This window comes from Grus americana, chromosome 10 (assembly GCF_028858705.1).
Source record: "Grus americana isolate bGruAme1 chromosome 10, bGruAme1.mat, whole genome shotgun sequence".
Taxonomy (NCBI): Eukaryota; Metazoa; Chordata; class Aves; order Gruiformes; family Gruidae; genus Grus; species Grus americana.
Genome location: NC_072861.1, coordinates 10,236,399 through 10,260,744, shown reverse-complemented (window position 1 = coordinate 10,260,744; position 24,346 = coordinate 10,236,399). Strand labels below are relative to the sequence as shown.

At 35.3% G+C, this 24,346-nt stretch overlaps 1 protein-coding gene across 3 annotated transcripts in view; it reads right to left on the bottom strand.

The window, feature by feature from the left end:
- Positions 1-24,346, bottom strand: part of WDR72 (WD repeat domain 72) — a 117,296-nt gene that overhangs the window by 65,020 nt on the left and 27,930 nt on the right. For all 3 annotated transcript variants that reach the window (XM_054837387.1, XM_054837385.1, XM_054837388.1), the window contains one exon: positions 8,207-8,412. In XM_054837387.1, coding sequence (XP_054693362.1) covers positions 8,207-8,412 — 206 coding nt within the window. The remainder of the gene's footprint in view (positions 1-8,206; positions 8,413-24,346) is intronic.

Here is a 24,346-nt window from a genome sequence, read left to right as displayed (position 1 = left end):
CCAAACGAAAGTGTCAATTCATGATTAATTTTCCCATATGAACTAGTTTAAAGAAACTGCTTTGAACTTGGCTGTTTTTAAATGAAGTCTTATTTATATACTCAATATTCAAATACTCTCTCTGTATCTTAATATATTAACTTATCTTGAACGTAGAAGTAAATTCCCTTACCATACCTGTAGAAATATATAGGGCCCAGAGATGGTGTAGCCAAAGCATTTTCAGCCTTACTCAGCACTTAGGAAGAAAACCCGTAAGATGGACCATCTCCCATGTTTCCTAGGTCAACCAGACAATGCTACAGCAGTCCACAAAACACAGACTGATGACTCATGGATCTAGGACTTATTATACCAAACAATTTACTGGGTGAATGAACATCCAAATATCTGTGAGAATAATGCTGAACACAGGGATACTGCATGACCTTAGAAGGAGGGTAAAAGTATAAGAATATTGGTTTGTCCTAAGATGGATTGATGCATATAAAAATTAAGTTACCAACCCATGGCTGGTTATTGACTCCAACTGAAACAACATGTTTGCTCTGGGCTGTTCTGGTAGTGCACTTCCCATAGCGCACTGTAAGAGTACACCCATAAAATTTATGTAAAAAGTACCAGATCAAATCCTAAGCAAGTGACTTTCTACTAAAAAAAATATCATAAGATTAAATCTTAAATATTAAAATCCTCTCTATCCTAGAAAATGCTTTTTGAAAAACTCAGGAACAGGGAAGCTGGACTTTTTTCAGATCCTAAATCATTCTAGGATGTATTAGAACAGCAGCTAAGTTTCTGTATCCATAGATTTCATACTGTTCTTTCCTTGAGAGCTGTTCAATCTTCCTGAAGGCAGTAGAATTGCTTAGGCTTCCAAGAGGACAACACTTGCAAACATTCTCAGACATATCTGCCTGGCTGATTCATCTTTCCCACAAGTATTGCAAGAACCAAATCTGACCACCAGAACAAATTAAGGTTTGAGTATTAATATGTAGAAAAGCGTCAAGAGAATGGAAATGTAACCACTGCTGCTGTTTTGTTTGTTTTAAATTGAACCACAGTGTAGCATAGTATTTTATTTCTGCTATTTAACTGAGACAAGAGATTGAATTAGGTATCAGAAGGAAGCTAGCAGATAGCAAGCCTTTCTTTTGCAGAAAAAGGTTTGGTGTTGCAAGTCCTAGTTCCATAACCACAATTAAGGTGCCAATGGATTTCCAAAAAAGTCACTGCTCTTTGTTTTGAATAGGTGTGTGAGGCAGAAATCTCAGAAAGTCTCATAGATCCAAATTCCTATTGATACTACTCTTCATTAAAATAGTACTAATTAAACTATAAGAGGCCAGGAACTCAAAGTTTAGAATCGAAAAGGTGATCATCACAAGTGTAAAGATTCCACCATCCTCCTGTCATGACTGATGAAGAATTCAAGAACATCACTGGACAACATGAAAATATAAAGATTATAATAAAGATGATGTAATTTATTTTAGAATTATTAAGATTAGGTAGAGCACTTACAAGGAAAATCAGTTAGGCTGGTCTACAGAAGAAATCACATTTTAGGGACTAGAAAGTAGTAAAGCTAAAACGTAAGATAGGAAAATTCAAACTGTCTGCACACCCAGAACCAAAAGAAGCAGTGATAAATAGAGAATAATATATTCAAAACCAGCACTTCAGTAGAATAGAAACCCTATATTTCTATCCATAAAGATATGTCCCTAGAAACAAAATACAAACTTTGCCACAGTTTCCAAGGGACAGAGAAGGGAATTGCAACACAACAGTTGAGGTATGGGAGAAGACGAAGAAGAAAACAGCAACAGCTATGTTAGCTTCAATAATGGTCCTTCAGCATGAAATACTTCACACAAACTGCTGGTATCAACCTTAGAATTATTTCTAGTAGGACACTGTAGCACCTTTATCTTTAGCACAGGGTCCAGTTAGTTGTCTATGCAGCGAAAACAACAATTTTAAGTCAGTCACTTTCAGTATAATAAAGCAAAAAGTTTATAGAAGTATATAGAAACAGTGTCTGAAGCATTGAAATAAATAGTTAAGGGTTATTCTTGGATTTCTGTAAGCCTGTGTTACCATCCCCACCTACAAGAGTAAAGTGTGCTACAATATCACTAGGGCAGCTTTTTTTTGTTTTCATTTTGCTTTGAGGTGGGCGAATGGACAAAACACTGAAATCAACAAATTCTTGACTTTGTGGACCAATTCAGAAAACTGCAGTAACTTTCAGCAAAGCTGATGTGTGGTCCAAGCTATCAATCTCTCAGAGGGCTATGACAATGCCTTTTAACTGGTACCAAGTTATTCTTATAGCTCTAAAGTTACTACTTCACTGTAGTTACATTGCTACCTTGGTCCCTTGATAAAATACTTCATTGTGAAATTTCACAGGAAATATAGTACTGAAATGCTTTGCATCCGAGTTATGGGAAAAAGAAAATATACACACACTTCTTCGTTTCTTCACTCATTTTCTTATTACACTTAATTAAGGTACTACTAAATAGCTTATAAACATCAGACTCCATAAAAAAATAGAAGTACCTTAGCAGCAACAACATAAAGGTTACCAACTTTAAGCAGACATGTTCTACTATCTGTTTTGCTTTGTTCTTAATCTATTTCATACAAACCATCAAGATCCATCATTCCTCATAATATTCAAAATATCACAAAAGAAATAAAAGGAATCCATGTCTTACATACCATTGTTTATGGTACCACTCCTGATTTCATATTTGATAAGTATTATTTCGTATTTGTGCTTGTAACTTATTTCCATTTTTCTATCAATTTTTCCATCAGCAAGATTTAACTATAGTGATTTTCCAGGCTCACAATAACAATTTTTTTAAAATTGCATCCTTTACTATACTAGAACAAATGACTGCTATTGTCATACACTCTTCGTTTATCTTTTACTTATTCTATGCAGCAACATAGAAGTAGATATTTCTTCTATTATTTATAATTTCTGTACATTCTTGTTTCAAGCATCTATAAAAATAAAAGCTTTGGCTTTCCTCCCAATGAAATACCTGTTTCAGAAGCATCGTACTTTGCATATTTTGTTTAGTGCAGAATATGTATGATATTACATAACTGAATAATAAGTTCTTTAGAACAATACTAGGTATATCAATTTAAAATATTTAAAATGCATTTACAAGGGTTATAGTAACTGGTACTTAACTAATTTGTTTATAATTATTTCTAATATATAAATAAAAATGAATTTTTCCAGATCTTGCATAAACCCTTGTTTAGACACTTTGACTCTACTTTTCTGCACTATATATTAATGCTCAAAGAAAAATATTTTAAGAAATTGTTGAGTTTATATATCAAGCAATAAATATACCTAACATTGCTATAAAAGTTCATATGTAAATAAATACATCTTTTTTGGCTTATCCACACAGTAAAATTTTCCCTTTTCTGGTCTAGCTCTTCAGTAGTATAATTCAGTAGTCCAAAGTTTAGCAATTATTGCACAAGTTTTAGAAGCTGCTCTTCCTCCATTTTTACACAGAAGCTCTAATTACATTGTGGAAATCACTAGAAATATCAGTACATGATAAACACATATTTATATCCAAGTTATTTAAATTGAAAAGCTAGAAAACTTTCTACCATGAAAGGTTTCTGGAACATCAGGAAAACAATTCCCAGACCTATCCAGCTTTTTATGTGCATCAATGAAATCTTCAATGACGCACCGAAGCATTTTATTTTTTTTTTTTAAACCAGCTTTTCTCACAGCTACAATTTTCAAAAATAACTATGACTTAAAGGCATAACGAGAGCTGGTTCCATACAAACACCATGGGCACACGATCTAGTGTGTAGTCTATTGCAATTAAGACCAGTGATTCAATACCTATTGCTACTGGCCAGGTATCATAGCAACCTTGTGTCACTGAACACTGCTGAAAACCGTTCAGCACCAGCAAGACTACGCTTCAGGAAAATCTACAATGGCACTACAGATTGTCAACATCTGTGGAGGTTGTAGCAGGGAGAACAACAAAGAAATCTGCTTTAAAAACCCCTATGCTTAGAAAATTGACAGGGATACTACAGTAACACTACAAAAAGGAAAAATACAGAGAGGAAGGAAAGACCATTTTTTGTCATTAGTTACATAACTTATGCACCCACATCCTAATATCCATCCATTGAAGCTAGAGATTTGAAATAATGCTGCATTACCACATTGTTTATGCATATCCACAAAGTACGGTCTTTTTCTTTTTTTTTTACTAAACACAAGCATCATTTCTCACTAACATGAATCTGAAAATAAAGTAGGCCCACTTTTGAAATAATATTTAAACTTCCATAAATGAACTCTAGATAATCTTGTATAAATCTGCAAAAAAAAAAGAAAAACCAGGTTACTATGAACAAGAACCCAATATTGATTTTTCTGCGGTGCAGTAAAGCATCTCCATTCTATTTGGCTGCTGTCAAAGCCACTCTTTAACAGCTGGAGTCAAATTGCACTATTTACAGCAAGAGCCCTTGTCAAGTGGACCATAAGTATTCTAACAATACACTATTCAAATGGCACTTTGCCACACAAATTGCTGACTTGATGAATACCCTATGTCAATGACTAAGGCCAATATAAAAGTTTCATTTTTATGAGAGGTTTTACATTCACATATTAAGTAAAGCTTTCTTGAAGAACTATTAAGCTATATATTTTAGGTCTTTTGACACTGAAAATAATTAAAATCTGTTTAAATATATCAAGGGGATTTGACAACATTAATATGGATCTTGTGTTAACTGCATTTGTCACACTCATCTGTTATTGGTACTCCCACTGGCACGTGCAGTACAATAAAAGAATTAAAATGGTCAAAACACCATGAAATCAAAGCATTCTACTTTTGTATCTGTGATTTACATGATGACAAATGTTTTGAAAGAAAGCCTTTGAAGCTGGACTGCTACATGACGATATTTTTCTTTCTTAGGATGAAGAGAGATTATTGCTTTGTAAATGTTATTTTGTCTTAAATATAATTTTAATGCTAAACCAATGTAATAATAAATATTAAGAAAAAATGCTGAATCTTACTTGCAACCCTCATGTGGATCATCTCATTGTGCAAAATAAGGATCACAAGAGTAATACCAACAGGACAGAATAGCTACCCCTCATTGTTTGTTACATAAATATTCTGAATTTGAATTCTTAGAGGCAGCTAAAATTGACCACTTTAATAGAAATACCGTTAACAATTTAGTGTGTTAAAGTTCCGATATGCAAATTGCCAAAGAAGCAAATTGATAATGAAATACTCATTGTATACAGGCATACTAAAACTCTGAAAGTTTTGTCTGTGTGATCATTATACACTTATTAATATGGTATGAAATGTTGAACTCTCCAATATCCACAGAACTTCCACTAATTTCATGGGATCTAGATTTCAGGAGACTATTTCAAGACAATAAAACACAATGACCCAGAAGAGTCAATACAGCACTTTTTGAAAAACCTAAAAAAGTTTCCTGCATTGAAACTAAGAAAAACAGTGGACTTGACAAAACCCCTTCATTTCAACAATAACAAAACAGCACTGAAACAGCTAGAGCTCCACGCTTCTTTTGTGTTGCCCCTATCGGGCTTCCGGAATAGCATTAAGGGGATCTCCATTGTGACATTCTTCCCAGGTTCAACTACATCCTATACATTTGGCCTCCAGCATCTCCCACATGAATCTACAGAATCTGCTTTAATGGGGATGGAGGTAGGAAGCAGCAGTGGATGTTATGGATGACAGATTTTTGATGAAGAGTGGTTTCTCCAAGTATAGAACTTCATTTGTTAGGAAATTAGACTAAAATGACATGACTATAACAACAAAAAGAAGGCAAAATAAAAAAGATATTTTGCCAGGCATAAGGAAGGCTAAGAGACATCAATAATATTCTCAATAAAAAATTTTCATTGGGACAAAATAATTAATGAACAAAGTTTAAACAAGAAAATAGAATTTTTTTTTTTTTTTAAAATCAGAGCAACCGAGATGTGTATCTGGTCAAGAAAAGCACTATAAATTACTATTACAGCTCCACTGCTGCCTATTATGATATTACTTCCAATTTAAGGTAATTATAATCTGTCAAGCATACAACTCCATGCTTTAAAGTTTACCAGAAACTATTTCCCCATTTTCCATGAGCAGCACATTTCTATCCACTTTGTTAAATCAATACAATTTTCAATTTAATAGGTATGGCCAAAACTACACTCCAAAGACACTACTGTAACTTTTTCTGTTGTCCCTCTTTAAAAAGGCAAGAAGAAACTATTCCTTTCAATAAACTAACAGTGAGACCAGATTCTGTGTCAATAGCCAGCTAGCGCACCATCTGCCCCACAACATGCTCAGCAGGATTATGCTCTAATAAGACTTTTCAGAAAATAGGATCGAAAAGAACTTTAGAAATCAGACTAAGGTTAGTAAAAGGTCAAAGATAAATATTAAGAGTTAAACAACAATCATTATAAAGTTAAAACCATGTGTAAGTTTGTAGGTACAATAAAGACCAGGAAAGAAAATTCAAGAATGAGAACTTAGATTAAGCTGTACTTTATCAGACAGTTTTGTAATATCCAGTATTTCATTTACCATAATTAATAAAGCCAGAAAAAGGCCAGAGACCATTCTGAAGGTTGTTTCCACGTATGAGTTGAGGGAAAGCATTTTTCAGTCTTCCCATACTTGTGGGAAGGTATTTTTTTATCTGCATTCAAGGTTGAGGAATAGCTGACATGACTTCCTCTGTTTATTGCAGAGAATGGAATTCCCAAAACCCATTAGTTAGAAAGCGGTAAACAAGAACAAACATTGCGGCCCTATTCTTGATACACTCGTGTCCAGAGCCAGTGAATATATTCACTCCTGATGCACAAACAGGGTTTTCAGAAAAACGTACATACCGTTATCTTCCAAGCTGAATAAGGTAATACCTACCTCACTGATTTTGAGATTGTATTAAGTTTGAGACAGTTTTAATAATTGGGTTTACATTCAGCAAATGCAGACTTTTTAAGCATCTACAGGTAACTGATAAAAATATAGATATATCTAGGCCACAAGCAAATAGAATGACTCTTGCATTTTCAACCTTCCTTCTCATTATATGGTGTCTCTGTACTCATTTTTCTGAGCTTTAACAGCACGTTAACACTAGGTTCAGTATCTTATTTCCTTCTATTATTTTTTCAAAACAAAAACAGCACATCTTTTCCATCAGTCACAATTATTTGGTTTAACAAAATTGTGAGATAAAGTTAAGTACAGTGTCTGGCCAAATCTCTCCTGAAGACTGTCATATCTATTTGCAGCCCAGTATCTCACAATGAACATTGCCATATTCTTTTTAACTAATAGGGTGCCAAATTTATTGCACTAATATAAATGTAAGGCACTTGCACTCTGTTCTGTGATGACTTAACAGAAAACAAACGCCCAATAAAAACTAGCATTGAATGACAACTGGAATCTGCAGTTTCACAGAAAAACAATAATGGAAAGAGCAGTAGCATCGTGCCATGGTATGCATTTTCTCAAGGCATACGCATCCCAACTGGTGGGTTCGATTGTTCTGAGGGTACTGCTAATAGGTGCAGTCTTAAGCCAGAGGCATAAGGAAATAGAGCTGAACTATAGGTGCCAAGTCCAAGAAAATTTAGATGTTAGACAGAAATTCTTTACTGTGAGGCTGGTGAGGCACTGGAACAGGTTGCCCAGAGAAGCTGTGGATGCCCCATCCCTGGAAGTGTTTAAGACCAGGTTGGATGAGGCTTTGGGCAGCCTGGTCTAGTGGAGGGTGTCCCTGCCCATGGCAGGGGGGTTGGAACCAGATGGGCTTTAAGGTCCCTTCCAACCCAAACCATTCTGTGATTCTATGAAAATCCTTCTGAGATGATCTGCTAGTGACCTTGTATTACAGGGTGCTTCCTCCACCTCCCCCATTTATTCTATGAAATGGGGTTGTAGGCATAAATGAGCCAGTCAGACCAAGGCTTTATACACTTAAAACCAAGCCTCCACACCACTTACACAGGGCTGCACATCAGCAAAGGTAAAAGCGTAATGAATTTGCATCACAACTCATTGCTCTTGAGAAATGCTTTACTCTTCATTCTTACCTTGTCTGAAGGTTTGTCTGTATGAGTAAAATTGTAAGAGACCGTGCCGTGTTTGTAAGAGCTAGAGAGTTTGTATCCAGCATTTTTATTTCTTTTTGACTCTTGAGATACAGGAAATAGAGTATCTGCCACTAGGTATTCTGAATCTTCAATGGAAGTAAGAATTGCTTTTGCTGTTTCACCTGTTTCATGTCGTTCCAGTGTGCCTAGAGAAACACAACAGAAGCTGTAATTTTTTCAAGGAACAGCATGATTTCATATTCAGTGTGAGCATCATAGTATTAACATAATAAATTTCATGCGAGCAGATAAATCATGAAACCTTCACAGATGAGCCAACTAATTCATCATTTTCTGGACCTTAAAAATCCAATTTTGCACAAGGGTCTATTCTACAGCATTGTTATGTTAAAAAAAAGAAGCTTAATTTCTAAAGAAATCACTGCAGCAAGTACCTTAGATTCAGACTGCAAGAAACTTCAGATATTTTGTATAATGTGAGAAGTCAGATGCAGTTTTCAAAAGGAGCAAAGAAAATTCAGAAGAATACCACTTGCCCTACTCTGTTCAAAAGTGTCATCTGTTTTCATTTCACAAAGCCCTCACAGAGCATCTATATCATTAACAGGGTAAACAATAACACATTTATGTAATATTTTAGTGCTGTCCTCTAGTGTTCTAGATTACAAATAGCAAGGGAAAGCTCAAATATTCCCTTCCATTCCTAAACCCCATCTTTACCTCTGACACGCTTTAAATACCTGAATATACGATATGTAGCTTAGTAGTCAGGAAGATGAATAAAATGTATCAGAGGCTTTCATCACTTGGGCAGATCTAGGCAATCCGATTCCTTTAACTGTTATACTCAGTTATATTATTTTAGTAATAATTTTAGTAATAGTACTAACATTAGAGATATCTCAACCAAGCTTAAATGTATTTGAAATGAGCTCCTATTATATACACTACACATTTCCTGTAGGAATTAAACTCATAAGAAATTGCTGAAATGGCATGTTTCCTATAAATATCAGAGATAAAAGGCACATGAAGGATTTTAAAAGTATTAAATATCTGCTATAACGTGAAATGTTTTTTTCCCTTAAGTTTGAATTCTTTGTAGCCTCAAGTAATACAACATGAATTTTCCCTTTCACTGTTATCAGAAAAAATGTGTAACATTGAAGTTCTATCAGTAACACCTGCTAAAAATATTGGACTGGGATTGAGGGATCTCATACGTTAAGTGTTTGTGTGTGTATGTGTGTATAGAATCTCTTTATCTGAAATTATTTCTCTGAAACTCATCCATTTCTGTTCACTGTAGCATCACTTCTGTTACTTATACGTCCAAAAGTCTTAGAACCCAGAGCAGAAGCAAGCAATGCACCTGAATCTTTGTCCCCTACAGAATCGAGTGAATAACAGAATACTATAATAGTGCACTGAAAAAATAAGGGTCAGTCCCAGTTGTTTTTAATATGTCATTTTCTTCATCCCTCCCCAGGATCTGCAGCCAACATCAGGGGTCGTTACAGAACTGAATATTTACTGGAAGGAAAGCTAATTGCCCTGTTTACAAACACTTCAATACTGGCTACAAAGCTCCCAATGTTGCAACATTTCAATATTTCAGGAACACAAAAAATACATTGATAGAAGTCTACAAGAAAGGATTATACAATTCATACTAGACATGCAAGCAAACACATTCTTAGAAGTATTACAGTGTTTGCAAAGAAGTTTGGAAATACAGTCACTCGGCTAACATCATTTTCACCTCTTCAGATAAGCAATATAGTTTTTCAAACTGTAAGCATGTCCTACTTCCCCACAGAACTCCCTGCAAAAGACGAACAAAAGTCACCAAGGAAGCAGCGGTTCTCCCTTGTTAAGTGCAAAGAATTAAGCTTTCTCTACCACCTTCTGCAGCAAGCCCACTGTGCAGGGAATACTGGTGTGTACACGCACATATATCCATCTTCGTTTTCTGTATTGCTTTTGTCCACGCAATTCACTACTAGAGTACTCAAGTGCTTCAGAAAGACTATTATAATATCCCTGTGAAATTACTTGGTATCATATTTTTATGGGCAAGGAACTAAGGCAGAGATTACAATAATTTTTTAACAAATTCAATAGTTTTTGGAGCATGGTATTACATTTCAAAGCCCTGATTATACATACTCTTTAGCATCAGACAGAACTCCAAAAAAATCAAAACCAGTTTTGTTAGCTCCAAATGCATCTATGAGTGCCTCACCACCACTCACAGCCAGACTGTTCCGTGGAATAATCTTGTGGATATACAATAGAATGCAATAATTTAATTAAAGCTATTGTACTATAGCGACAAAAGAGGATAAAACCATGTTTCCAGCAAAAATCAAGATCTGAGTTGCCTAACTTTTTATCCTCATGTATATGGATATACACTCAGGAGTAAAAATGAAAATATATTTAAGAGTTGCATTATTTTCCATGTATCAGAGCATCTTCCCTCGCAACAGCTTCAGAGCCAAGTTTTCAGTTCTGGTTGAAGGAAAAATTTTTTGTTGAAAAAGAAACAGACCAAAAAAAATGGTAAAAGTTACAGAAGACTGGCACAGCAGTATCTCACCTTTGAACACCATGGCCTGAATGCAATAAACAGCCAGTCTTGACATACATGAAAGCAAATTGATATTTTATGTATTTTACACACATACACATATCTTATTTTCAACTGCTGACAGATGGGCTTCTATATATTACAGACTTAGGGATGCAAACTGAGAAGCAACTGAACAGGTTGTTGGGTTATTGAACGCTTCCACTATCTACCAAACTCTTTTCTAAGTGTCAGTGTCAGAATCATCCCATCGCAAATACACCCTTTTGTATATGTGGTTTGGAGAAGAGAATTAACTTCTTAACCAAAAATCCCTTCTGGGTTCAAATGAGGCAAGAAATATGACTCAGTCTCTCATAAAGGACTTACAGGTGTGGAGTTTTGGGTTTTTTTTTTCAAAGCACATTTGTAGACAGGAACACTGAATAGAAGACAATGCCCCAGATAACCAGCTTAGTTTCTTACTGACTGAAGTATATATTAAACAAATTCAGAAACTTAGAGCTCCATCTTATACATCATTCATAACAGCTACGTCAAATCCTTTCTAAGTAGCACCTTCCAGAAGATGGTTCCTTTCTTAAAAACACGCTTGTTTGCCTATACTACTTAATTACGGATCTCCGCATGTCTGTGTGCCTACATACGTACAGATTTGTGTGTACATCTGGAGGTGCAATAAGAGGGCACAAAGTGCATAGGAAAATGAGTGTGATGGAAAGGGGTGGATGATTGTGAAAGTATTACAAAGTATTTATCTTATCCAGGATTCTTTACACTTCTGAAGAGCCCAAAATACTCATTTGCAGAGTGAGTAGGTGGCAGAGACAAAATAAAATAAGAGAGATCAGTATTCTGTGATTCACGAATACATCTTTAAGAGAAACAAATGGGGGGGGCAGGGGGAGATGAAGAAACCCGTATATGTGACAAAGACATCCTGACCACTGTAAACAGTCAAAAGAATGCTGGAGCAGGGTGGTTATTGTTCCAGGAACAGTTGTTAGAAATACATCGCCTCTGATTTTGAAGGAAAATAAAAACAGTAAGAAAAGACACAGCCTGTATATGGGAGTGCAGGAAAGAAATAAAGGCAACTCTCACACCTGAAGTATTTTAAACACAAATGAGCCCAAAAAGCTTTTGATTGGGGAGCATAAAATAACAATGGATGAAAGGGAAAAGATACAGTTTTCTAAGTCGCAGCACCATCACTGCCACGACCCCCTACTATACATACAAAATACAGGAAAAGAAAGTCTTTATCTCTCTAAAGCTGTGACCATGGCAACCAAGTCTCAGGAACAGATAAGAGTGGAGTATTTCGCTCTCCTGGGCAGCTTTGGACCACCAGATGTGACCAGCTAGAGACTGCTACAACATCTTATTCTTCTTCTGGACCAAGTACTACAAATTGTCTCTCTTGGTGTTAGCGCTGTCCACGCGGTTCTCTGGGTTCTGCTCGTACTGAATGATGCATTTTTACTGGGGAGGTCACGCACATTATCCTGCCTGAAGACGAGGTATTCACTGACATCACGTGACCTGTCATATCGTGAGGCTCCAGTGCTTTCTGTTTGCAGTCACAGCTAAACTATCGAAAATCCGCAATATTGCAGTGCTGTGTGACCTAGTAACTCAGCTGAATCTTACAGCATAAGTGATCTGGTGAATGAAAATAGTTTCAGAATTGATTTTATTTTTTAATAGCGCATCGCAAAGAACAAAATCCTTTTCTTTACCGGAAACAGTGCCTTTTAGAACAAACATCATCTGTAACATTAGTTTTATTTTCTGTTAAGGTCTTCCTTTCCGTAAATAACTATTTCATCTGAAAAGAAACTCTCACCCACTTTCTTCTATGCTAGTAGTCAGGCAAACAGAAGTTTTACATTCCTCACTAGAAGATGCTTGAATTTTACAAGTCTACCACCCTGCTCCAAGACAGTCATCAAGCACTTTGCTTGAAAAATTTCTCTTAACTGCTAACGCTACCACTCGAATACCAAATGGACCAAAACAGACAGAAAAAACATTGTGTTAAACATATGTTTCCAACCAATATCAAGACAAAAGTAGATGCAATCTAACAAATAGATGGGATAGCTCAAACAAAACCCAGTCTATTAAAATCTAACAACTTCTTTTAAAAGGATATTTTACATATAGGACTAGATCAGCAATGGAGATGCCCTGTGGCTACAGCACCGTATACAGGAGCACGTAGATTGTCTTAGCAGACACTCCATAATGATTTCTGCATTTAGAAGACTTCTGTCATGTAGTCCCATACATTTTCAGAATAGCATTAGCAAACTATTGTCAGAATATCCTTCAACTAAATAAAACAATGAAGAACAATACAAAGAAAACTACTGGAATATCATATATAATGCAGGTTTACACATGTAGGTAAGAAGAACAGTTCTCCAATGCAGCCAGTCTTCATCTCAGGATTTCTGCTGCAGACAACACCCTGAAAGAACAGATAATAAAATTCCTCTGTTCTCTCCTTGACTCCAGCTAAGGTGTTCTAAACAGCAGAGAACAATAATCTGTAACAGGAATTGTTGAGATACAGTAAATGTGCTAAACTTGGCTGAACGGAAGTGGCCAGCTGTGATCTCAGAAGAGATGTGAACAGTTTCTATTTCTTTATTCCATCTGAAACATGGAGTGAGGATGAGAATCCATCCCTTACGTCTGGAATGAAAACCCTCCCTGATGTGAGCTCTTCTGACTGCACTGACCATGTCAATCAGTTCTCATTTCCACTGCTGTTCATTTTCTGAGTATATATCATCTTACTTCATTATTGATAAGAAAATAAGAATGAAGATCAACTATCAACTCTAAGAATAATCCTTTTAAACAGGCACATACAGCTGAATTCCATGTGTTTCACCTCGTGTACATAAAGTACATAAAAGTATGTTACTTTTACATATAGAGATCTGACTATTGTCAGTATAAAAGTGTCTCTCTCCTTAGCTTCTGCAGACTGGGCAAAACATAACATTGTCTTTTTCCTCTTTCAAGACAGACAAGCTCCACTACCTTATATTGTTCTACATCAGCAAGTAGTTACTGAACAATGACTCAGATTTAGATAACCAGGAAATATTCAAGTGCAAGCTATAGAATGACCTGAGAATTACATGTATAAAATATAAGATGCCTTAAGTTTTAACTTAAGGCTGACAAATCAAAACACAATAAAACAACCACCCCAGACACTAAACTTCCACAAAATATATATTCATGCTTGTGACTTATTTTGAATCAGTCACATTTTCAAAATATGCTAACCAATTTTTTCATATCCTTTGTCTTTTAGAAAGGGATTTAAGCAACAATATAAGATGTGCAGAGAAACTGCAGTAAAATGGCAACCTTCCATCTTATTGCACATTATCATTTGCATCATATGTTACCTTTAACATACCTTTAATTTCTTCAGAGCTGCTTTCTTAGGAGAAAGTCTAAATCATTAATTGTTTAATGTTGCATTAAGTGTTTATTGTTTAATGTTACAGTACTCTTGGCCCAAGAAGTTATCTTGTCTCAGTTCAATAGTGCACAGCTGGGTTAACTCACTCCCCGCAGATTCTCCCTTTCTCTAAGGATGCCTCTTAAGCATGAAGGTGGAGGGGGGGAGAAAAATCAAGATCTCAGCCCACGTGGTGTCTGCCCTGACTATTAATGTTGAAGGTCAGACCATGACCTAAGAACAGAAGAGCTAAATCACTAGAGCCTTTTTCCAAATATGAAAAGCTCCCTTCAGGGGAGATACAAGCTTTTCACAGTGTTCAATTAACTCCTCCTAGTAATGCAACAGGGTACTTAATATTTGAGCCACAGTTTTGAGGGCTATTTACAGTTTCACAAGGAATGATGAAATTAGGTGCAATATAACTGTTAGAGATCACTGTTAGGAATGTCAAATGAGACCTATTTGTCCTAATATCAGAAAGAACATGCACAAGTGTTCTTTGTCTAACCAAGTAGACTTTAGGGTCCACATTCTGGGTGCATTCACAGAGGTACCTGACTGAAGATAAATCTGTTATTTAAACAAATTGCTTACCAATATTATATTGTGTAATCCTAAAATGAAGGAAAGATATTGTGTGGGTGTGAATTGATCGTGTGTAGAATTTGTGAGAGTGTGTGTGTGTCCCCAAGACCGATAGGACAGTTTTTTAAAGCACAGGGTTAGACTGACAAGAAAAATTTTACTCAAACTTCAGAGTGTCTTGGAAAAAAACACAAAAATTAATAAAGCAATTTGCCATATGTCATCTCTTTCTGAAAAAGTTGCATCTCTCCAAAAGCCTTCTAACACTTGGAATGTTTTCATTCACACAAATTATGGCAATTTTATCAAAAGGTTAATTTTATTATCCAAATGTCTAACAAGAGTTCACTAAAACAACTCTATAGGCATTTCTATCAAGTAACACCACAATTTGACCATTTAGCACTTTTGAGGATGTATGGTTTATCATCAGTTAAAGATGAAGTTCATTGCCCTACTCACATGAACCGCACAGAGATCAACCTGGCACCCCTTCCTAACAACGCCGTTTCACAGTTGCTGCATCTTACTCCTGCAAATATATAAATGGCTTGGATTTCTGGCCAGGGGCATAGGACCCTACGGGCAAACTTTGCTAGCCAGGAGAAAGTGAACCAATAGACTTCACAGAAACTTGATATCAAGAGGCTTTTTTGCTCCCAAGTGTGTAAAAAGTATGCAAAATTGTGTTTCACAGAAGACTTACCAGATGTAGTTACCAAGAACTCTGAAACTTGAGTTTTGCATCAGCCCAGATCTTTAGGCTATGCGGAGTTCATTGGAGAAAAAACAAGAAATGTAGTGACCGCTATGACTTTGACCCTAGCTATACCACAGCCTCCAGCATATGAAATGCAGCCACAGGATTTATCAGCTAGGCCACACTCACCCACTCAAATCTAATTCTGACCAGTGACCTGAAGAGAAAAAGAAAGAGGGAGAAAGATGGAGAGACAGAGAAAGGGAAAATGAGAGAGAGATCAAAAAAAGACTGTAAATCACTTTTGCAAGGACAAAAGGGTTACAGGACTAATTATTGTTGCTTCTACAATTATCTAGGCACAAATGTATAGTAAATTAATGGCCAAGTTTACTTTGATACAGTTCTAAGTTTCATTAAAACTGTGTAACTTATTTCCTCACAGCCACCTGATGAAACCTACACCTTATTTTTCTAAACGCTTTAATTGCTAATTTCCTTCCAAGAGGAGAAAAGCTGTCAGACATACTAAAGGAGGATCTACTTAAACACCAAAACTGCACAGCATTTACCAGAGGTTTAGAAAACTTGCTGTTGTTGATACCAATTATAAAAATATTGGAGCTTATACAGTTACATACAAATTATCTTTAAACAGTGTTTGAAAGTGGTCCAACACGTTTGACCATCAGTATGATCAAAGGTTTGATCTATAACACCACTACCTGCAGAGTAATTTCATTTTCTCCATAGCAAGAATGATTCTGAAATAGAAGAGGTTTTATGTAACAGTTTAAATTACTCAATGTGGCATTAACATCGCACGAAATATTTTCAGAGTATTTCTGAACTCTTGTCTTTTTTTATAAAGATTTTTTGTGATTGAAGTGATCATACAGGTGGATTTGACTAATGTTAGACACCACATATTTTATGGGGGCTGCCAATCTCACTAAAAGCCTGTTTTAATTTACTGATACCTGTGTAGTTTTTAAATGTTTGGGCTAAAGTTTTCTATGCTTGACAGCTACCTTAAGGTGGTGGGATTTTTTTTTTTTTTGTTTCTCAGCAAAAGTGTTGCAAACCATTTATCATTCATGTTAAAGTCATAAAACACATGGGTGTTTCACAATCTTCATGCCTTCAAGTGTGGACTCAAAGCCGAACGTTACGCTGCTGTGAAACACGCTGCCAATGCTGATGTCTCGTTCCCACCACAGTGACAATTTTAATTGAAGCACCGTTACCTTCTCTCGTTGCTTATACCAGGGAGGCCTATACAGAATCCATCTCACAGAGTCACTCTTACTACAAGTGAATGGAAGTGATGTTCTTTCACTTACCTCTAGGAAAAAACCCTCAAGATATACACATGTAGAAAATGATGTGTAAGTATCAACATAATGCTGAGTTTACAAAGACAGGTAGTAAGAGCAAAGAAAATTTCTGAACTGAGGTAGCAGGCACTTTTATACAAATCTCTTGGGCATTGCATACATTAAAACATGTTTTTTAAAATTACTAACACCTAGGGTGTTCTAAGAACAATTCTATAGAAAGCACTGTCTTTTTAGGATTCCTGCTTTGCTTAGATGCAGAAGTTAGAAGCCAAAACAATCGTTACATTTCTGCATTTGACAGAAAAATGGCAGAAATATTGTTACTTAAGCACTCAGATACTGTGATAACCAACATGGCAAGATACAAGAAAAAGTATTATATTCAGAAAAGGATTCAAGTAGCACAAGCAATACACATTAAACAGCGTGAAAGAAAAAATATTATATAGATATTTATTTAATTGTCCTCAAGAGTTCAGAGGTACATTAAAAAGAAAGCTAATGCAGAATTGCATAAATTAGATTTGTGCAGTTAGATTTGCACAAATGGTCTTAACCTTAACACCTCTGAGTTTTTCAAAGCTTAACTTCATAAACTTCTTTTCCTTCAAACACATCTCTTACATGTAGAGATATACAACAGCTTTAATAATCTGTTTTTCTCTGTTTTGTCATCTATAGCAATTCAATTTTACGTAGAAAATTTTATGGCCTTTATTTTAAATTAATTGTCCTGTAATTAAATGGTACAGAATATTAACAAGTAAAAGATAAGAATCTATAAACAATTCAAAGGTGAGATTAATCAAAAAAGTCAAGCAAATACTTATCACAAAAAATTATAACATTTATAATAAAATATCATCTTGTGAATTATATTTCCCAGCAGTGCACATTTCAAGCAGATACAGTGAAGTCACCAGTCATTAACAGAAACACAGATTATGTACTAAAAATCACTATGATCACCACAGCTCTTGTACAGATAGCAAGTACACTGTGAAAAAAACAGTATTGAATTTGAAATTGATATATAATTCATCTAAAATGTTTTGTAAAAATTGTTAGAAACTTTCAATCAGAAAAATTAGTGGACTTTCTTGTTCCTGAAGGACTGGATCATCGTTCAGATTATTCAGTGCTTTTGCAAAATTAAGAAATCAGGATTTGTGTACAAAAATAACTGTTTCTGTATGTAAAACTAAGATCTCCCAGGCTCAGGGCTTAAAATACGACAAAGTTATTTGAACTTTGGTTTCAGAGTTCACAAACCATTTTTAAATAACAGCTTCTATTATTCTAACACAGCTTATTAGCAATAACAGTAGCGACAGTGTCGGACAGCAATGCAGTAAGACCAGTGTGTTCAGACAAGAAGCCTGTAAGACAACCAAAGCACCGCGTCTTCTCAAACCCAAGTGCAGTAATTCCCCAACATCTCGTAATTCTTCTGCCTTAATATCTTACATGCTCTATTCAATCCATTTCACCCACCATCTGAATGACTTAACTGGACACAATCTTCAAAAAATATGGTTAACTACACAAATCCAAACTATTATTTATTGATGATTTTGAGCTTTTCTAGTAAGGATTGTAAGCATACACCTAATTTTGACTATACAGGAGATCTGACCTTCGCAGAAATACTCTGTAGGCATACGTTTCAATTTTTTTCTGTGTTAGGGCTAGCATCATCCAAGAAAGTTCTCAAAATTTGCATTCACTGGGTAAGTATGAAAAATACAATGTAGCCATTGTAAAGTTAACTGTGTGTTATGATAATTGAACAAAAATTTTTATTAATTGATGTTGTTCTATTTTTAAACTCACACTTAGCATGTCATAAAACAGTAAAACAGAACAAGACTTGCAAGGGAGAAGAATGTAACAGGAAATTAGTAGATGATTCATTCTTCAGGCATGATGAACTTCAAGGACTAAATTCATATTAAACTAGTACTAATTGAAAGACTAAATTTACCTCTGATAAATGAAGATTGCCACCTCTGAGCAAGGAAGATTGCTCTTTAAAGTCTATCCATTCTTTCCTCACTCCCAATACATATTAGATAGAAATGTGGCTCTGTAGACATGCTGCCATATGCTGTATACAGTAACAAAAACACACTGATTCTTTTATCACTACATGTTATCATACTGATATTTACCTTTTTTAAGAAAGCAAAGGTATCAAATGCTTAGGAAAATGTAAAAGCAATATAGATAACACTAATTTCCTTACTGAAGTGGATTTCAATTGGTGGCTATTGGAAAAATATTCTGCACTTTAATTAGAATAAAATTTGTTATTGATTTTCATATTTGTCTTCCAGCACACAAGTTTGGAATGTATCCTGTACACATGCTATATTAATATTCCAAACATATTATTAGATCAATATTTGTTGTCATGGAAAGATTTCCACTGTAATGGAAAGTTGCTGTATCCACATATTAAAATTTAGGCAAATTAATTAAACCACACAGATATTAGTTCATGGCTTCTGTATTGTTTTCTATATGGCTTGCCTCATGCATGTGCAATAATAACTTTTAAACTTAGAATATTTTTACTTTGTTCTGTAAACCAGAGGACCAGATGGATGGAATTCAATTTATCTTATTCTAGACTGGTAATAGCAGCAGGCAAGTAGCTTTGCTCACCTCCCCCCCCAGCCCTCCTCTTTAGACTCTCCTTGTAGTCGCTAGAGAAAGGATACAGACTTTTACTTATTCCTGCTTCCTCCTACTCATTAGAAAAACAACATGAACCATAAGCTCATAGTTTTGCAGCTAAACTGGTAAAACTGACAGTCATAGGTACTAGATGCTCCTAAACTTTTGTAAAGCCATCTATCAAATTCAACAGAATTATTGCTGACTCTACAACAGTGTAAATATTGAAATATTCATGGAAATTCCTTAATCCATAGCCTGAAATTATAAACAGACTGGCTGTTTTCCCAGTTATCCATTAACTCTGTTACAGTAACACCGTTCAGATTTTTTCTGAACTGCAAACAGTGATATATGAGTGAAAAAATCAGGTCCTCCACTGACTTTCACTTAAAGGGACAAAGCCTTAGTCATGAAGCTTAACTGCATAGCTCGAAGAAAAATAAAGAAAAACCCTTTTTGACTATAGAAACAACAAAAACTACCTTATGTCCATTTCCGTAACGGAATCCAAGCACAACGCTACCACTCAGACTTTGTCCTGTTTAAACGAGTCAGGGAACATGCTCACAGGCATCTGTACAAGCAAGTGGTACTAGGCATGGCTGCCTGTTCGTTTGCCAAAAGATGAAAATCATAATGAAAGGCTGCTGCGTTTCTGCAGAGGTTTGTCTGTGACGGTGTATACATTGTTGTCATATATCTAAACAATGCTTTGTCTGCCTGAGTGGCACTGAAGTATCTACATAGCTCTTGATCTAGGTCAGGCCAATTTCAAGGATCAATGCCATGACCTCTCATGTTCTCCTGCAATACAGATATAATGCACATTAAACCAACTACAGTATATCCTAGTAGGCTTTCCCAGGTATTCACCTTCTATGGCATCTTTCAGTTACCAGTGCACAACAGGAATAAAAAAATTATTGCTAACATATCAAATAACTGCATCACTTATAGTGTTCCAGCTATTCCTCAAGAGGTGGTGATTGTAGCTCTCATTCTTGCTTGATACTAGTAACAAAAGATACAGAAACAGCAATTAAAAAACACACTTTTAGCCATCTGCACCCTTTCTGAACATGTAATATACATGAGCAGTGGCATCAATTTTACTACTACTTTGATTTTGAAGTAGGTAGCATTTTTACAACTAAAGGAGAGATGGTTAAAAGTATACTCTGATTTTTGTCTCTATGGTACCACTACAGTCCTATGCTATTAAATCTCACTGATTTACAAAGTATTCACTATAAAGTTATCTAACTGTAATAACTAAAGTTGCATCCGAGATATAATTTTGTCTCCAGATGCTTAACTTCTTTGGGCTGCCTTTGGCATTATATGGTGATAGAAACTATTAGTTCTTATATCGTTGAGTGCAGTGATTTGCATTTTGGCCTAGCATCTCTATAGAATTAATGAGCCAAAGTCATCTGCCATCTTGTTAAGCAAACACAGCAGCAGCACTGAATTCACTCCACAATATTTACTGTCCAGGAATCTAGGAAAGAAATGATTGTTAAGTATGGGGGGTGTGTTCGTTTGTCTTTAACCAAGAATCACACTGTGGGCATAAACGTATCACCACTGTCAGGAGTTAATTCAAAGGCATACACTGCCTAAGTATTATTTAATCCTGCAAGATACCTTTCTGAGCAGTGCAGACCTGGCCTTCTCCAACACCACACACGGAGCTGCCTTTTCTAAGGTCTGCACAGATGACTTCTTTAAATCAACAGCCAAAAGTTTCAATTTAAAAATGACAGAGTGAATTATTTAGCAATTTACCTGACCACAGAAGTTTGAATACCTACGACCTGTCAGCACTATTTATAGTTAATAGTATACATTCCATCAAGTATTAAGAATACTGAAAGGCTGAAAAAGCAGAAAACTGGGAACTTTCGCAATTTTTTTAAGTGTGGGATATACTTAAATCTTCAAAATTTTTACCAGAATACACACTTCCCATGAAAAATCTAAAAGAAAATAATGTTATGTTTATCTTAAAAGCGTGAAAGTGCAAAACAAGCACAGCACAAGAACAATTGTGCTGTAGACTATGCTCCTGCAGACACTAGGGTGCAACGCAAGTCCTGCTAAAGATATGCCTTGATATGAACTAGTGTATTTCTTCATGATGCCTCTACAGCTCTTGAAATAAGCTTTGTTAATAATTCAACTTTCAAATTAATTTTGTGCGCTATGATGGATTAAGTCATCCTCTCTCTCATGTCATTAGCATGGCTATTTTGGATTAAAGTTTGAGGGGTTTTTGTTTTGCTTGGGTTTGGGGTTATTTGTTGTTTTTTTTTTTTTTAAAAGAGGATTAAGCATTGCATTGACATATTATGGGGTCTGAGTCCCCTTAGAATCCAATTTATTGTCAAGAGGGACATTAAGACTTGCCACCTTGTGAGCTTTAACCTTAAATCACATCACAGGAGCACCTGAGGAGCTGTTACACTGTATCCTACAAATATAACAGCACATACTATGATGGATCAATAACAAATGCATCAAAGTATGGACGAAAAATAATCATTACATGCTCAACATCAGTGTTTGTTTAAAAAAGGAAATAGGGGAGATATTAAAGCTCAAAGTGATTAAGTTCTGATAGAAAATAATTGATACAAGTCAGTTAAAAATGATAGCTATGAAAACAGATTTATAAGGAAACAAAATATTCTGTGGTCCTTTATTACATTTATTTGCTCAATTTTATTGCAGTTTCAGATATACACTAATCCTTTGGTTAAAAAGATGACCTTACAAGAAATGCTAATAAACATTTATGTATAATGACCTTCAAAGGATGTCTCACTCAAATTGGTATGTACCTAGGAAACAGCCTACCTACAGTTACATTTTTTGAGAAATGTCCTTTTTAGCTGTGAAATAAAAGAAAACATTCTATATCAAAATTTTCCTCACCTAAATTTCTCAACTGCTTTCAACATTAGTTGTAAAAGTAGTAACAATTTGCAATATGTGCTGACAAAAACTAGTAAAATGAAGGGATTAGAGGAATCACAAGACAGGAAGAAGGATCCCGAGACAGCCATGTTCCACAAACCTTCCAGAAAGAGGACTGAGCAGAAGGGTAGAACCCCTGCCTCCTCTTGACAGGAGAAAATGCACTGAAAACTGTAGTACCATGCACCTACAAAATCATAGAATACCAGGTTGGAAGGGACCTCAAGGATCACCTGGTCCAACCGTTCTTAGCAAAAGCTCTGTCTAGACAAGATGGCCCAGCACCCTGCCCAATGGCTGATGGACAGCAGAACACACATAAGAAGAATCTTAGATATTTACCAGAAAACAGAATTTAAAATTACACAGGAAGCAACAAATAAAAGCAGGATAACATGTTTAGACTACCCTAAGTCAGAGTCTTGTATTTACTTTTGAGAATTTGACCTTGTATTGTTTTTCCCAGCAGTACCATTAAAGCTAAAATTCTAAGCAAAACCATCATATCGTCACTCAACAACGAGATAGCAAAGAAAAATAAGTACAACACTGTATACAATCTAACAGTCTCTTAAGGTCACACCTTCTCTTAATTTCTTATTGATATTTTTGAACAAAAAGATTTAAAAGAATTTTTAAATCTCAAAATACAATGCAAAAATACAAAAACTTCATAAGAGAACTTCATATTTTTGAATAGCTGTAGGAAAACACACCAGTGTAAAACCAGAAGTTTTAACTGACTATAATTGTTAGATCAATTTAATTTTATTCTAAGCCTTTTTATTTAAAGAGGCATCTCACTACATTTAGGAAAAAAATAAGTACCAGAAGGTATTTCCTATGCCAATAGCTTAATGATATTAAACAGCTTACTAACACAACAGGCTTGTAATTTATGCTGTACTCATTTTGCCAAGTCCTTCATTGAATGCAGATATTTTGTATTTTAAAACAAGGGACCTTTTTTTGTCCTAAGGAGACAGCCTAGACAGTGTGTTGTAATAACTTGCAAACTGTGATGTCAGTGTTACATTAGTAAAACTGTGTTTTCAAACAGTATTAACATGCTGTGCATTTCAGTGGTTCTGGACTCATAATGCACTTCCCTCCTCCCAGGACACACAGCTCCGGGTCACATAGAAACACAGTATTGTGACAGCTAGTACCATTACAGCATCTGATAGTTCTGTCTGTCAAAGTTTCAATAGCTACATTTATTACCCCTGATGAATCAGCATTACACTCTCAAATCACTTGGGAATCTATAGTTTAACCTGAAACACTCAACTTTAGTTTTCCTGACTACACACAGTTGTGAGCTTTGCAGTTATCTTCCACTATTAACTGATTATCAATTAACTCAAAAGGTTTCTCAGATTATGATTTTGCTGAAGAAAGCAGAACTATGTGCTCTAACTTAAGACTGAAAATTTCATTCTTTAACAACTAAAGAGAATAACTTACATTTTATTTATAGTTTCCCAAAATATTGTATTCAAAATTCACTGCAATGTCAACCAATCATCTGATTGTCAGGATCTGACTAAAGCTATTGTATTTTATTAGTGGCATACCTTGAACCATATGAAAACTTTATTTGCTTGTTTATATAAATGTTTTAACTACATTAATATATTCAATGTGCTAGTATTTCTGCTTTAGTCTTCTATAAACTAGGTTTGTATAACACCACACCACAGACAAACAAAACTTAAGTCAACAAAAAACCCCTCTATGTATTATT